This window comes from Cyprinus carpio, chromosome B13 (genome assembly GCF_018340385.1).
Source record: "Cyprinus carpio isolate SPL01 chromosome B13, ASM1834038v1, whole genome shotgun sequence".
NCBI lineage: Eukaryota > Metazoa > Chordata > Actinopteri > Cypriniformes > Cyprinidae > Cyprinus > Cyprinus carpio.
The window spans coordinates 11,966,114-11,982,759 of NC_056609.1; the positions used below are offsets into that span (position 1 = coordinate 11,966,114).

General features: G+C 39.6%; 1 protein-coding gene across 5 annotated transcripts; it reads right to left on the minus strand.

Annotated features, from left to right (window-relative positions):
• Window positions 1-141: 141 nt before the first annotated feature.
• On the minus strand, window positions 142-15,882 carry alms1 (ALMS1 centrosome and basal body associated protein). 5 transcript variants are annotated; one of them, XM_042736562.1, is made up of 20 exons: window positions 15,767-15,839; window positions 15,073-15,099; window positions 14,813-14,972; window positions 14,435-14,552; window positions 12,446-14,348; window positions 9,789-9,948; window positions 8,428-9,393; window positions 8,190-8,308; window positions 6,119-7,028; window positions 5,906-6,025; window positions 4,673-4,798; window positions 3,627-4,474; window positions 2,776-2,896; window positions 2,446-2,673; window positions 2,093-2,352; window positions 1,682-1,841; window positions 1,504-1,561; window positions 1,315-1,371; window positions 644-743; window positions 142-490 (listed from the first exon to the last, which is right to left on the minus strand). In XM_042736562.1, the coding sequence occupies exons 1-20, from the start codon at window positions 15,830-15,832 to the stop codon at window positions 446-448; spliced, it is 6,552 nt and encodes a 2,183-aa protein (XP_042592496.1). In that variant the 5' UTR covers window positions 15,833-15,839; the 3' UTR covers window positions 142-445. The 5 variants fall into 5 exon arrangements, with proteins under 5 accessions (XP_042592496.1, XP_042592495.1, XP_042592497.1 ...); XM_042736561.1 differs by having other exon boundaries at window positions 1,504-1,564; XM_042736563.1 differs by lacking the exon at window positions 15,073-15,099 and having other exon boundaries at window positions 1,504-1,564; window positions 15,767-15,882.
• Between the last annotated feature and the right edge of the window lie 764 nt (window positions 15,883-16,646).

Sequence of the window (16,646 nt, forward strand, 5' to 3'; positions counted from 1 at the left end):
TTGCAGTCAACCATTATATTGTGGCCCCATTCTCTTTTTGGATATGCACAATTTCAGAAATGAAAATCAAACCATTTTTGCTGTGAATCAGCATTCAATTACTTGCGATTTACAACTTAAATAGCACACAAACACAAAAGCTCTTACAAATCACTGCTTATTTATTTACCTCATAAAAATATTACTAAAATTTAACAAAGACAGACAAAAAAAATAATTTTGCCACATAATAGTCATAATGAAACAATACAACACTGCAAATCCATAAATAATACACAATCACAATCATATAAAATCTCACATCTAAAATCCGAATGCACACATATATCTAACAAAGCTTGCAAAAGACACAACCATTATAAAATATCACCCCATATAAAACACCCACAGGACCTGTCACATTCAAAAACAGTAAGGCTTTTGGAAATGATGAGCTGATTCTGGATCACTGCCAGGGTGCTCTCCTTCCCAGCACACGATTAGTGACTTTCTGCAGGAGAAAGACGACGTGCATTAGTAAGGTTTATCAAACTCGTCTCTTGTGTACCTGAAATTGCTGAAATAATACTGATATACAAGCTGGCAGTATCACTGTATCTGGACTATTATGTGTAACTCTTACTCCAGAACCTTTTAATAATACCTTGTTAAAGAGTTGAGCATTGTGGCGGTAGGAGCGGTACTCTGCCTGTCTCCTTTCCTCTTCCCTTCTTCTCTGGACCTCAGGAAGTTGAGCATATTTCCTGAGGGAATGCACACTTATTAAAGTGCAAAATTACCGGAATCAATGATATCCAAATAAAATAGTAACATACTGCAGTTTAGGTCGTTATGCCTCTGACTGTGCCTATTTTGAATCACAGAAATTCCACATAAAAATAGAAACTTGAAAATAAAAGTTGGACAGAGATCTGTATTATTTTAGTAGCACTGACTATTACATTTGTACTATTTCCTATTTATTTTTGCATTTACTATTATAAGTTTTATTAATACTCTGAATTTAAATTTTATTTTTATATTTTGTGCTTTCATTTTAATTTTAAAGGGTTAGTAATTCTGTTGTGTTTTTGTCATTTATAGTTTTTTTTTTATTAAAGAAGTATTTTGTTTTTTTGTTTTTTTTTTTTTTTAACTTTTTTTAAACATATTTTGTTGTTTTTTTGTGTATGTGAATTTTTTAATGTTGCCTTGGAAACTTGCTGAAAGGTTTTTATGAAGTAATGAAAATGGTTTCTTTTTTTAATGTTAATAAGCCTGATAAAGAGACACTCAAACAAAACCACGCTAACACACACACACACACACTATTACCTCCTGAGTCTGTCTGTCCTGTCTATTCTCTGACTGTGTGATTTCCTCCCTACCCAACTGAAAGCATGCAGAAGGCACAAAATGCTTCTTAAATGTTGAATGACCCACATATGCACAATTTGGTAATATGTGCATCATCTCTGTCATAAACCATCTAGATTAAGTGAAAAAGATACAATGGATACTTACTCTTTGGATCTCTGGACCATCTCTCTTCTTGGAACGACTCGTTTACGGGGTACTGGAGCTGCTGATAGAGGCATGTTTTAGTTTACATCTAAATGCAAGCTGCACCAAGCTTGTAAAATATATAATGAACTGAGTACCCCCATAACAACACGCTAGTAATCTTATGTTATAAGGTCACCTGGTCTGTATGGACGTGATGGTGCGGGGCAGTTGAAGAGCTCTTCTCTCTCTCTGTTGAAGACTGCCTGTAACCTCCTCTCCTCAACCAGCAACCCCAGACGCTTCATCCGCTCCCGTGAACGAGATACAAACTCTGGCCGATGGAGCTCCAGAGCTTCCTGTAGGAAAACCATCAAAGCAAATGCTCAATGTTAGACTATGAGTTTCTTGCACACTGAGTCCAAAATTCTCGTCTGCAATTTTTGCACGTTAAAAAATAAATATGACCTCACGTTGTGTCAATCACGTTTACACACTGCCTCCGAAACTTTTGTCCGTCATAAAAAATTAGGACCCTTGTTTGATAATTATCGTCCTTGGTGTGAACAAGCTTTTAAATGGATAAATAAAACAGTTGCTCGTCACACACCTGTAGTGAAAGTCGAATAAGAGCCGAGGGTTTGTCACTGATATCTCTCTCTGTAGCTGTTATGGACTCTGTTGGCCTCTCTTGTTCTTGCTGGTTCTGTCTCTCTCTTAGTGGTTCTCTGGTCGTTTCTCTCCAGGGTCTGGTTCTAGTGTACGGCTCAAACCAGACTTGGCTTGGGCAAGGTTCTGATTCGGTCTGTGGCTGGTTTTCCTTGCGACCATCACACTTAAGATCATCAGCTGCGACGAACCATGACACACCTGAAGAGAATGTGATATATAAAACAGTAAGAGAAAAGCAGAAAAAGATGAGCTATAAAAAAAATGCTGTGTCTGTGAGAATGTAATATGCACCGTTTGGGTAGCGTGTCCGGCTGCTCTTGTTGCTAGGGTCTTTCTTCGGGGCAGTCAGGGTTTGGGTGGGTTTAGATGTGGAAGCAGTGGGGATGGGAAAGCCACTCTGAATGCTTCTGCCGAATGTGTTTGATGAACGGATATTTTTGAAAGCACATGGTGAGGGAAAGATGGTGCCTACGTCCCGAGTGTGTCTGCGGGTGCCATTTATAACAATTTCCAAATCACCTGCAATAAGAATACAAAATCCCACAACATATTTTGTTGCAGTACTCTGTTTAATTTACACGTTGCCTAGTTAAAAAAGTGGAACATTGTTGTGTAACTGACCTGCCTGCACACCTTTGCTGACTAGTTTGACCTTTGACCTTTTGGAATTGAGGTTTTGGGAAACACCTCTTTGAGAACGATGGGATAAAGTGCTTGAAGATGATAAAGAATCAGCAGAGACCTGGAACAATAACAGAAGATTAGACAGTTCGATATGTCAGTAAGATTATTTGTTTTACAAACCATTTTATTCAGCAAGAACTCATTAAATTGATCTAAAGTGACAATAAAGACATAATGATAAAATATTTTTGTCACATAATGTTGTACATGAACTTTCTATTCATCAAAAAATCCTGATAAGTTTTCAACATTGATAAGAAATTTTTCTTGAGCATCAAACCAGCATATTGAATGATTTGTGAAGGATCATGTGACACTGAAGACTCACAGGAATTAATTACGTTTTAAAATGAAAACAAAATGGATATTTTAAACTGTAACAATATTTTACAATATCATTGTTTTACTGTATTTTTAATCAAATAAATGCAGCCTTTGTGAGCATAAGAGACTTCATTCAAAAATGTAAAAAAAAAAAAAAAAATAATAATCTTACAGACCCCAAGATTTTTAAGAGTGGTGTACGCAGGAAAATACTGCTGTTTCCTAGTATGTATTGTGTTAGTGAGCAAAAATGAAAATTATTAATAAATTTTAATTCCACTTTACTTCTTACTCTAAACTAAGCTACAATGTGTTTATGAAAATGATTGTTCTTCTTGTTTGAAAAAAATAATAATTTTAAGACATTCTTAAAATTAAAAAAATCTTTTTAATTTGTTGATTATCTTTCAAAACTAAGAAGCTGAACAGTCTGTATTAAAGAACTCAATCAAGCAAAGACTTACTGTGGAGTCATCAGTGCTCACATCATCGGTAGCAACAGAGATGGCAACGTGTTTAGTTCGGGATTTCCTTCGGCCAGTTTTCTGCATATTGAGGGTGTTGTAAAGCCTGAGCAAGCTGTCACTGCTTTTCAGTCCCTTACTGGTGACCCGGTGAGGTCCAAAAGCTCGCAGCAGCCGCTCCGTGTCAATAGTGGACAGGCTACTGCTCGTCTCCACACTCGCAGACTCATCTCTCTCAGCAGGACAGCGATGCACTCTGTCCTGACTCTCCTCATGCTCAGGCCAAGCTTGTTGTGGAGCCATGTCTAACTGAACTCTTTCTCCTTGCTCTTCTCCCTCTGTGGTCCCATCCTCTCGATCAGTCCTCCTGTAATACTCTCCTCTCCTGCTGTGTGACTGTTGTGTAGTTAGGTCTGTTGGAGTGGTACTGTGAATGAGACGAGACAGACGCTCCAGTCTATCAAGCAGTGACGTCTCTCCCTCATTAGTTGGCCTTGTCTCCTCCATGCTCCATTTTTCACTGAAGCGACGCCACAGCTGGTCCAGAGAACCGCTAATCTCTATGCTAACATCATGAGGTGTTCTGTCCTGCTTTTTCTTGTCCTCCCTGTAGGACTTTCTGATTGGCTGAGAAGGTAAATGGCGTGGTTCTAGCGGTAATTTGGGCTCCTGAATGGTGCTAGTGTGAAGATGCACGTCATCTGTACTGTAGTCTGCCTCCATGTGTAAGGGAACAAAATTTTCTTCCTCATCTCTATACTCCTTATCTATGCCAACAGTGTCCACGCTCTTCTCAAAAACATAAGCTTCAGGAACAGTATTGTAATTTTGGCCAGACACACTGGAAACTGACAATGGGAGAGACAAAGAGGATTATATGCTGATGTTTTTTATGTAACCGCAACAGCCCACAGCAAAGTTTCTATTACAAAAATGGCATCTAGTCATATATGTGGATGGGAAAATAATGATTTAATTTTTGGACTATTCTTTAAATTCAGTAAATATTGTACTAATACTAATAGAAACACTAATGTTCATCTTACCTCTCTTCATATTGGCCCTCTTGCTGTAGATGCCTTCCTTGTGTTTTGATGTAATTATGTTGTCTTCTAGCTCTCTAGAGCCTAAAATGTCTGTATTAAAGTGTGGAGGGACAGCATCATCAGAACCTGCAGAGGGAGCGAGAAAGAACAGAAGAGAGCAGGATCAAACAGAGAGCAAACAGCACTGAAGCAGAGGGGCCCAGAAGGGTTTGGCATGTGGATCAGATGAGGCTTGTATTGCTGGATTGGCTTTCTCATGGACAAAGACCATGAATAATGCAGGACTGGGTGAGAGCGTGAACCATCTGCAAGACTCGGGGGGGAGGGGCTAATAAAGGTGCAAGAAAAAAACTATTTATGTTCAATCATTAATTATGTATGGAAAATTTGACCTTTTTATATACATATATAAGAGCTCTGTGATACAAAACAGGTGCACATAAATAAAGGATTGTCCAGCAATGATGTGTCCTCTAATATTCTATATAGTGTATCTGTAATATCCTCTGTACAACGGAGTAGTCCATGAAATAATGTTGTGAAAAAAATGTAGGGCAGGAACTTAGTTCAATCTATTTGTTGATACTTGGATGGAGGCAGATCTGAATATAAACTTGCAGTCAACAGTAAGAAAAGGGGCAGGGTTTAGGCAGACTAAATGATTGGAGAAGCCTGGTGAACTTTGCAAATAAACTCAAATTAGGTGAAGTGCTAAAATTACTAAACTAGAAAAAATAAATAAAAATAAACAATGATATAAAAAAAAAATGTTCACTATAAGATCAATAGCACACATTTAGAAAATGAAAAGGATGAATTTTCATTTCATGACAACTTTAAATAGCCTTATTACACAGATCCCAGGAGGACTTTTATTTCATTAAGTTGCTGTCAAATATTCGCATGCAGACAATCGCTATGCAAAAGCTGTGCATGCTTGTGACTCTTTAGCTCCGCCCATGGCACGCCTCCAGGAGCTCGACTGTTTTTGGAGAGAAGCGGTACAGCTGCTTCTTTTATAAATCTGATAAAACTAAAGATGCTTTGGAGATATGAAGGATGCAATACTACTCTATAAGTAGACAAGATTAACATAAGATTGGCAGAAACTATGTATGTTATGTCCCCTTTATTGAAAACTAAGCAGTGCTGGCAATTAGCGCGCGCAAACAACTTCCTTAAATCTGTGCTATTTTCATGCCTTTAAATTGAGTAAAGTTCTCTGTGACATACCTGGGTGAGAGCTTTCTACAGTTGTGTCCGAGTGACCAGGAGAAAGCTCTGGATCAGCTTGCGGGATGTAGAAAAGCTCGGAGCTTCCATGAGGTTTGTACGGCAACAGGGCAGGGACAGCTACAGAAAGTGTACATAAAGAAAAATAAATCAACTGATTAATTTACCAACATCAAATGCCACTGAAAAGCATATAAAATGTACATCATATACCTGCTTGAACAGAGAGAGTTCTGGATGTCCCGGCCAGCCTCTGAGAGGGAGCAAAGGTTTGTGGGTATCTGGCCTGTAAGTGTGCACTGATGCTTCCTGCATTCTGGCCTTGAACCGGCTCTCTGTGTTCATATGATCTGGCATGATTTGAATTTGAGATTTGGTGTATGGACTGCAGATGTTCACCAGTCATGCCTGACACCACTGGAGGTGGGACATCTTTACTGGTGTTTTGACTGGATAGTCTGCTTAAGTAGTTTGGATTGGACTGGTGTTTGGGTTTGGGTGATAAGGTGACGTGTATGTGAGAGAGATGGGACTTCTTGTCAAAGGCTGAATCCGATGCAGCACTAGATAATATCTGGTTACTGCCAGTGACATTATAGTCCATGTGAGGTATTCTATGGATACTCTGGGGAGTGTTTGTAACAATGTTCTCTTTGTTGTCATCAGACATTTCTTCTCCTTTCTTCTCTTCTCTGTGTTGTTCTTCTCTCGCCATCTCCTTTTCTCTGCCAGATACATTAGGTATAACAGCTGGCTGAAGTCTCATTTGGCTCGTGCTCTCTAAAGTCTCATGGTCAGGACCAACACTGTCCAGTTCCTCAGTAGCAGTGATAGGGCAATGTGATGGTGACTGTGGAGACGGAGTGTGGCGAGTGGTTGATATAGTAACAGAAGTAAACAGCTGGGAACTGAGCCCCTCTCTAAGGGCAATCTGGCGAACTTTGGCCTCTAGATCCTGTTGGATAGGAGTGTAAAATGGGACTGTGTCCAAAGGTTTTGAATCGACTTTCTGCAGCTGATCTAAGTTACGATTCTCCATGTTACGCAGTCCAACACAGTCCTTCGTCAGCTGAGATTCAGGACCAACACTCGATTGGGCACTGCCCTCAGAATCTGAGCTCCACTGAGAAACAAAGCATGAGAAAGTGAACAAGATGTGTTATTATTACTGATAAGAACTAGGATTGGGGAGGACTGTGGGAAGTAGATAAATGAGAGATTCAATAGAAACACTGCAAGCGTGAGAGCACAGAATAAATCACGCAAATGCAAACAACAGCTTTATCTTCAACACTCTCTATCAGGACTTTCCGTAATGCAGTCTGCTGCACCAGAAACAAAACTGAGTGTGATATTTAGGATATTAAAATGATTTTTAAAGAATGACAAGCATGAGGCGGTCTATTAAAAAGTTAGCCATAACCTCTGACTAATGATCAGACTGGAGAGTTTGTGATCGTGGGGTACACGTGTATCGGCTGGCATGATACACCCTGAGCGACACAGATTCCTAATGAACGAGTAAATATAAAGTAAAGAGTTAACCAGAATAATCAAATGCCAGAAGAATGCTAATTAGAAACAGACATACAACCAAGCTGCATTTCAACCTAAATTCGAGGTCATAATAAAATGGAGTCAGATTAAATAGTGAAATGGAGTCAGATTTGAATTTAACCTAAATGTAATAACTTTGCGTGCTGAAAAGGCCAAACACGCAGGAAACCTTCATTCACCATTGGATACCTCCGTTGGGCCAATTCATGGACCTTACCTAAGTATTCTGCTATACTGTTTTAAAGAGCTCACAGATTTACATCTTACTTTTTGGCCATATAAATATCAGCAACTGCACCAAATTTTATATTTTTGCTTAGTTTGAGCCTCAGAATAAAACGGAGATGTTTTTTCCTCCTTGCGAGTATGAGCTCCATAATCTCCTACACCATACTATACAAGACACAACCTTGTGTTTTGTATCTTTTGTCTAAAGGCTCAATAAACAAAACAAAACAAAACAAAAAAATGTTACTATTATTTCATGTTAGCCTTCACAGGATTAAATTATTAAAAACTGAGCATGCACAATTAAATATCCAATATCGACCAATACCAAATAAAATTTTAAAACCAATATGGTGCTAGTTTATTGCACATTCCTTGCGATATTTAAGATGTCAAAAGTTTGGCAGACAGATCAACCTCCATCAGGAAGTCAGTAAAAATGCTGACATTCACACAAATGAAATTGGCAGACCTTTCTGTGCTGGCGTATGCATGTTACCTTGGTGTATTTGGTGTTCAGTAGCAGCTCTCTTTTGATGTCTTCAATTCTCTCTCTGTCCTCAGCGTTTAGTTCTAAGCTTTCACATCTGCGGCCAGAAACCTTCATCAGGATCCATTCTAAAGAGACAGACCAAATCCAGTTATCCACAAAGTAAAAACCACAGACAACTTAAGAAAAGCACCACTGACAAAACCTGTATATGATTAAACGTCCTTTTAGACAAATCACTGTTTACCTCGCGCACGGCTATCTTCTGGATCACTGCTGCTTGGCCGGCTTGTAACCATTGAAACGGGTGACTCACTCTGCAGGAGCCTGGCAACTCTGACAGCCAATGAACTCTCACTGTTACTGTCACTCATACTTTCAACCTCAGCTGAGCCATGAGATGAATTATTCTCAGAAGAGCCAATCACAGCATCCTCAGTCTGGTCCTGGTTTTCTGCTATCGAAGGAACATTTATCTGCATGGCAGATGTGACTGTAGGTGGCTTTGCCTTATCTTGGTCTGGAGCACTGCAGCCTTCAGGTTCAGCCCGCCTTGGGGTCACACAGAGGTCACGTGACTTCAAACTTTCCTCTCTGCTCAAAGAGAGAGCGGTAGGCTCTATAGTTGTGCGGTCAATCTGTTGAAGCCTTTGGGAGGATGACAAGCTTCCTTTCAAAGCCGAATCTGATGAAGAGCGAGTCAGCAGCAATGAAAGATTCCCGCCAGCTGACAGAGATGTGTCTTCATGATAACCTTGAATGTTCCGTCCTAATGAAACAAGGGATGTGTCACTCTCTGAGAGGCGGTGTGAGCCGGGAGAGGAAGTCAGAGAGGATCGACCAGAAACCAGACTTTCTGCCTGGCCCAGCAGACGTCTGATTTCACGCAGTGTGCCAGAGCCTACAAAAGAGTCATCATCCTCCTTTACCACCTCTCTGGGACCTGGAGGAGGCATGGATTCTGAGCTGATTTGGCTAGGAAGGCCAAAGCTTCCTTCACTTTGTGGAGCATCAGACTGCTGTAGGCTTGATAAAGGATGGACAGTTGAATTTATTCTTGGTGGCGTATCCACCTGGTTGAACATTTTCTTCACAGTTCCATCACTGGCTGGTTGGCCTTGCTCATGCACTGACAATCGGTGTGTGACAGAAGCACAGGAGTCAGCTGAGAGCTGACTAGAACTGGAGAATGTCTCCTTCTGAAGACTGTCAACTATATACACAGAAAACAAAACAAATCATTATCATATGACCAGATACATTATACAAATGAAGCCAACAATATCTATACTCAATAACTTTAACAGTGCATCCTCTAACACTAGCAGCATTCTTTATTCTTTATCTATTCTTTTGACATGTTTTTTTTTAATTAAAAAAGACCCTCTAAACAAAAGGGTTCCCTATTATTTTTCTATTTACTTTTTTCTTGTTAATATACTGTACTGCGTTAGGCTAACTGAGACTTGTCACAGCACTTATATATTATTGCTCTTTTGATGGTTTTTGATTGCTTCTATTGTCCTCATTTGTAAGTCACTTTGGATAAAAGCCTCTGCTAAATGACTAAATGTAAATGCACAAAGATGCCAGATGTATTTAGCTCACCTTCAGATGGCTGTGTGCTTTTAGTTGGTGTTCCTATGGAGCCTTTGATGGTACATAAGTCAGTAGGAGAGAATTCAGGCTCTCTGATTGGTCCTCGACGAGTAAATGGATTTAAGATTGTTGAAGGTGACTGGTCAATACCCAAATTTAAAAGGTACAGCTAAAAAAAACAAAAATACATAAAACAGAATAATAAAATATCTATCAAGGTAGAAAAACTAATTAAAAAATCCCCCTGAATCAGTGGTTTTCAAACAAGTAATCACATACATTTTATAATGAATATCATTTTTCTAGTTATGGTAATCTCAAAATATTTTATTGGGTAGAAATTGCCATGTGTGAGCAACATTTCAAATGTTCATTTATTGACTTACCTTGGACTTCTGGAATTACCTATAATTAACTTTAAAAATATTTAATATAATTATTTTAATATAGTTAATTTAATTATTTATTTTATGTATGCATGCATTGACACTCCTAGTTTATGAATATTATATCTTCTGTGTGTGTCTAGTTTCTAAAAAAAATTGAGTTTGTAAATGTGATTTTTTGTGGTTCATTGAATATTGTCTTTGACAGTGGGGGCTTTGGAGTCAAAAATGTTGACAACTGCTGCCTTAAATGTTTCCATATGCTTGAGCATAACTGAAAACTATATGTCATATTCCTGCATTTCATACCAGATTTGAGACATGAATATGAGTTTGAGTATTTTAAATTCATGTTGATTTTAAAGTCACAATGTAACAGATCTTTTTCCATGGTGTGATGTAAATCTGTGTAAAACAAAGGGAAAATATTCTATCCAACAGATGTTGATTGTGTCGTTTTCACCGGAAGTTAGAATTGTGACATTCTGATTAAAAATTACTTATTAATTATAAATAGAAAGTAGGGCTGCACAATAAATCGCATGTGAATCACGTCAGTAAAGCCGGTTCTGTAATTAGTAGTAAATCTCCATCACTGCTTTCAGAGCTACACAATATCGCGTTCATAACCGCAGATAATCATTTTGGTTATGAACTCAATATTGTGTAGCTTGTCAGTGAACTACAGCTCTGTGTATTAAATGCCCCTCCATCTGAAAGCACGTGATGAAGATTTACTACAAACCACAGAACCAGCTTAACTGATGAGATGCGCATGACAATCGCATGCGATTTATCGCGCAGCCCTAATAGAAAGGGAATTTCATTTCATGCCCAATTTAAAGGGTGAGTTCACCCAAAAATGAAAATTAGCCTGTGTTTTACTCACCCTCAAACAGGGTTGGGTACCGTTAGAATTTTATCGATTCCGATTCTGCTTATCAATTCCGATTCTTATAGATTCCAGTAAGATAAAAAATCCAATAGAAAAAAAAAATAAGTCAAACATTTAGATGTCAAAAATGTATTCTGTCTTTTTACAAAGCATTCTGTTGCAGCTCAATAACATGAGCAAAAATCAGCAGCCTACAAAACACTGCAAGAGGAATTTTGCCTGTGCTTTAAAAAAAAGAATACCATAGCAAAAACAACTAGATTAATATAAATTTCAAATATTAAAGTGTTAAAGACCAGTAAACTGTCAGTAATAAGATAGGAACAAACAAATCAATTAGCAATATCATAAATAAATACAACTAAAAATTTCAGGTACAGAAACTGTAATTAAAAGTTTAAAAACACTGCATAGTTTTCTTTTTATAAATAAAATAAAGATTAATCAATTAAAGTTATTAAATATATTCAGTCAAGATCAGTGAATGATTTTCTTTTGTTCTTTGATTAACATTAATGACAGGCAGCGCGTTTATTAAGCTGTTGTCTCTTTAAGCAAAAATACTGTACATGTGTGTTTTCTTTCTCATCTGTTTACGTTCACATAAGACAAAAACGGCTGTGTTTATGATGATATACTGATGTAGTTTTCTGTATGCACACCATCTGTAATAAAACGTCCCTCACGCGGCTTGAGGGGTGAATAAAGGCCTCCTGGAGCAAATCCATGTGTTTTTGTAAGATAAATATCCATATTTCAAACGTAATAAACACTTTTTTTCTCACTTTTTCGCCATTCTGGCGGATGACGTAAGACATCGGCGTTGCATGGTTAGTGACGAAAATGGAGACAAAACAAAACAAAACGCCAGTCACGAATTAGAAGCACAAAACAAGGATTTGTAAAGAAAAATGTCGGAGGATTCCGAGATAAGCCAAGAGGAGACTGGTTTTCCTTTGCTAAAGTAAGGAAACATTGTTTCTTTTGCTCCTGCATTTCTCAAGAGGCGCGCGAACGACGCATACGTCCTATGTCATCCGCCAGCACGACTTCCGCGTACCACAGTCAGCGGAAGTGAGAAAAAAGTGCTTATTACGTTTGAAATATGTATATTTATCTTACAAAAATGCATGGATTCGCTACAGGAGGCCTTTATTCACCCCCCGGAGCCATGTGAGGCATGTTTTATTATGGATGCGGAACTGCTGACAACCAACACCCGTTTACCCCCATTGAAAGGCTTGGATGGGCCAGGAAAATTTGTAATATAACTCCGACTGGATTTGTCTTAAAGAAGAAAGTCACATACACCTTAGATGCTTTGAGGGTGAGTAAAACACAGACTAATTTTCATTTTTGGGTGAACTACAGCACTGTGAACTTACCGGGATCCTGTCTTCAATGTTGAGTTCCCTAGTGTGAGGAGGGGACGCAGGTCTGGAGGTCCAGTAGGGTGCATAATTATCTACTTCAAGACTCACTACTGAAGAGGCGGCTCCCACTGATGCCCGCATACTCTGCTCACCATGGCAGCTGCCTTGAGAGCTTGAGAGAGTGCTGCTCATGTTGAGATTTGATGACATGTCACTGAAGCGCCCCAGACTGAGGAGAGGAGACATCTTGACTGAGCTTTTATCCGCGTGAGGAGCTGAACTATTCTTTCCTTCACCCTTTCCATCTGAAACGAAGGACGACTGATAGTCAAATGATCTGGTAGCTGGAATGATGTTATTAAATTGTGTTACTGGAATATGCTGATTGTGTGGACCAGCGTCTTTCTGAATAGAGGTCACCACAGAGCTCAGGGAGGAGTGAGAGTGTGAGCGATTGACAGGTGACTCAGATGCTTGTCCTCTGCACGCACCCGCCCCAACAACATCCACCCGACGGGGTGAGCCACTACCAGAATGAGAAGAGGAAAGTGGCTGAATCATCTGGGAGCTGGGATTAGCACCAAATGTCAGACGCGTGTCTCGAGAAAGCATGTGGTTAAGTGCTTCAGAAACAACATCCTGTGCTTTTTTCTTGGGTGACACACCATCAAACCCCGGTGGTGCCAAATTTTCATAAAACGACCTGCTAGAATTTTGATTGGCTTTCCAGGCATCTACTTTCTGTAAGTAGTTTAGACTGGGAAGAGAATGTACTCTCCCAAGGGCCAAACGAGGAACCTGATCTTTCATCTCCGCACCAGAGTAAAAGTGCTGAGTGTCAGAGTGAGGTGTATTAGAGGCGGGTGGATTTATTTGTTCGTTTGAAATGGGATGGGCATTTGACACTGTTTGCACAGTCTCTGAAGGTCCACTAGGAACTGTAGCTGTTGTTTGAGAGTGAATGGGAGAGGAACGCTGACCGCTTAGGTCCAATGATGGAATTAAGCCAGTTTTGGAGAGACTGTTTTGGGAGGATGTAGCCGCAGAAGCAACAGCCTCTTGTGTGGAGTCTATGAGTGAGAGTTTGGTCAATGCTGGTGGGGGTCTCATGAGAGGTAGTGCAGGTGTGGACTGAGACACAGGCTGAGAGCTCAAGAATGAACCATCTGCCGCTGTTAGATGACCGGAGCTCCAGAGCACTCTCTGCAGATCTGGTACATGCATCAAACCTTCACCAGCTGGTGTGACACACATTCCACTATGAGAGCTTTTGTTCCCACTATGGTGCCTACTTGCTGGTGCCGAGATGGAGCCTCTTTGTCTTGCAGACAGAAGCTGATCATGGAGATGGTCAGTTGTCTGGTGTGAATGCATCCGTGAATCACGAAAAGTTATATTTGAAACATCTGCGGCCTTCTGAAATGATGATAATGAGCCCCCTTGGGGCTGCTCTCTGCCTTTTTGAAGATTCATGGAAGGATCTAACTGGCTTTTGTCTATGTTTTGGTGAAGTGAGACAGGTTCAGAGGTGGAGGAAATGGCACTGCTGTCACTAACAGCCACAATAACATCCTCTTCCCTGGACTCTAACAAGAGCCGAGCAGACATTCCCTCAATAAGCTGCTGAGCAGTGGTCTGCTCCTCTCCTTCCATATGTCTGATGATTTTGTCCTCAGCACCATAAGAAACGCTCCCTTGATCCTCAAGCCCTTTGCAATAGTCTCCAGGAGACAGGCTGTGCTGGGAGAGTGAACAGCAGCTTTTTTCACCAGACAGGGCTGTTGGTACCTCCAACGGATGCTGGGAAAGTCCAGCCTGGTAAAGAATAGTATTTTGGTGGTGGGAATCATCAGTTACAGCTACATTTGAAGTCCTGGGGCATCTCTCAGTCATAACTGAGAAGTCAGGACATCCCCTGTGTGAACAAAAACAATAGAGAAAATATTATCTAAAAATACAAAAAGGTGAAGAAAAATTTGAACATGACTAAACAAACAGTACCGAAGAGGGACAAATTCTGCATCTGTATGCTGAAAAAATGTGGAGTCAGAAAGAAGGTGAGATTTGTCCAGGCATGGATGCAGGGTAAGTGCAGGTGACAACTGGCTATCCTGAAAGTCTGAAAAAGAAAATCAATTAAATAATTATATATAATAAACTTCATTATGGAAAAATAATAATAAAAAAAAAAACATATTAGGAGCTAAAATGCTTTTTGGCATGAAGCAATGTACAGTGGATTTCAAACATCCGAGAATTGTTTTTCCAAAAATCCAAACACTGTGTTTATTTACAGTTTTAAATCAATTGGAATCCCAGATTTTCAATGCGACCTTAGATCTTTGAAGCCCACTGTATAAAAACACCTGCTCTCTGTACCCAGTTGTAAAGTCTCAGATCTGTCTATGAGTGGCTGCACGCTTGAATCCTGAGTGTTACTAAATGGTCTTTCTTCATTGTCAGGATCTGTGTATGGTCTGCTAGCCTCTGAATCATGCATATTTTGTCCATGCTGCTGGCAGGGAATCTCTGCAGGGGGCTGGAAAGGTAAAAAGAGGAAAGGTAAACTTGAGTGTCTGCAATTGAGTGTCCAATGTTTAATGGTTGCAAGAGAAGTTTAAGATAGTTCAAAGAAGTACTTCCATGGTCCTCCATGTAGGCACAGCCTAAAAAACAAAAATGTTTACTTAAATGTTTTCTTGGATGGCCTGAGGGTAAATTTTCATTTTGGGTGAACTATTGCTTTCAACTGTATACTAAGCTGAATTTAAATTAAGTTAGTCAAATATCTGATTTATGTTTTCATTTTATTTGTGCATTTTCATCTACCTGAATCACACCGAATCATTAGTAATGCACGTACGACACATGTATCTGAAGTATGCAAGTGGCTGTACGTGTACTTCTGGCATCAATTACACAACCAAAAAAATATATAAAACAGTTACGTTAAGTCCTGCCGTGAAGAACTGCTACCCGCCAATCAGCCTGACCCAGCTAGCAATCGATTAGCCGATGAATACGAAGCTGATTTTTTTTTTTTTTAAGTTCATCCAAGTATGCTCTCGTGCCTTCGGTTCATTGTTGACTATATATATATATATAAAAGAATCATACATTCACTGCCATCAAGTCATTGCACAGCCATTAGCGCTAAATTTTAGCACTGCTCACTTGTTGCCATGCAGACATAGTAGCTACAAGGTTAGCCCGATTAGCTAACGTTAGTTATGTAAGGAATTGTATCGAAGGCTCGTTCATTCCATAATCAAAAACACGCAGCTAATAAATATATCTACTTTTATTACGAGATCTCAATTTCCATCTACTTACATTGTTTACGTTTGCTGCACACCCCTCTGAATCCATGTCGTTACTGACGCAGACGTTAACGCGCATGCGCACTTGCTTGAAATAACCGAAGTTTGAACGCGTTAGAATGTGTAACTGTAAAACAGCACTTATAACGAAATGTATTAAGTTATCTTAAGCTAACGGAACTTTCTCTAAGCATTCTGTTAAACAGAAAAACGTCATAGTGCAGTAGCACTTTGCTTTCAGAACAAACAAAAAAATGACGCTGTTGCTATGGCAACAAGAAAAGCCCGCAGCGTTGCGCGGGATTTAAGAGTATAGCAAGTGCTGACCTTTATTTATACTGTAGGAGGATTTACATTTAAACCTAAGGACCAAGTATGATGAATGAAGACCAGGAGTCAGAGATGCAGTTCACTGTAGAATAATGTACTGAAGAAAATAGTTAGCAGTTTCATCAGCAGAAGTCAGCTTCAGTACTCTCAAGGAGTTCGTAGGCCGCTCTGCGTACATGCTCAAGACACCACCAATTATACTCTTAACAGAGGTCACTGATTAAGTTAAAGCATTCTGGTTGACTGAAACATAGATAATTTTAATAAAATCTCCACACATGGACGTCTAGTTCAAAGCATATCTCCCGGTGATCATTTAGGTGAGAAGCGATCAGGGGTCAGACGTAACAGGTGACAACAGATCTCTATATGAATGCTTATTGCTTACTCCTCAGGTGCCATCTCCACATCTCTCTGGAGACGAGCCCTGCACAGACAGATACCAGCACACATACACAAAAACACCTTTATCTACTTCGAGGTTGGCTGGCTCAGCCCTGAATCTTATCAGGTGTTTAGTTTTACACACACAGACAATGAGCAGTTTTTCAGAGAGGAGAGGA

Excerpts from the sequence above, each read along its gene's own strand:
- alms1 (XM_042736561.1), bottom strand. The coding sequence starts at position 15,832 with ATGCGCGTTAACGTCTGCGTCAGTAACGACATGGATTCAGAGGGGTGT. Across the intron at positions 14,973-15,072 it reads CTACATGGAGGACCATGGAA|CCCCCTGCAGAGATTCCCTG; the intron begins GTACTTCTTTGA and ends TTACCTTTCCAG. Across the intron at positions 2,674-2,775 it reads CAGCAAAGGTGTGCAGGCAG|GTGATTTGGAAATTGTTATA; the intron begins GTCAGTTACACA and ends TTCTTATTGCAG.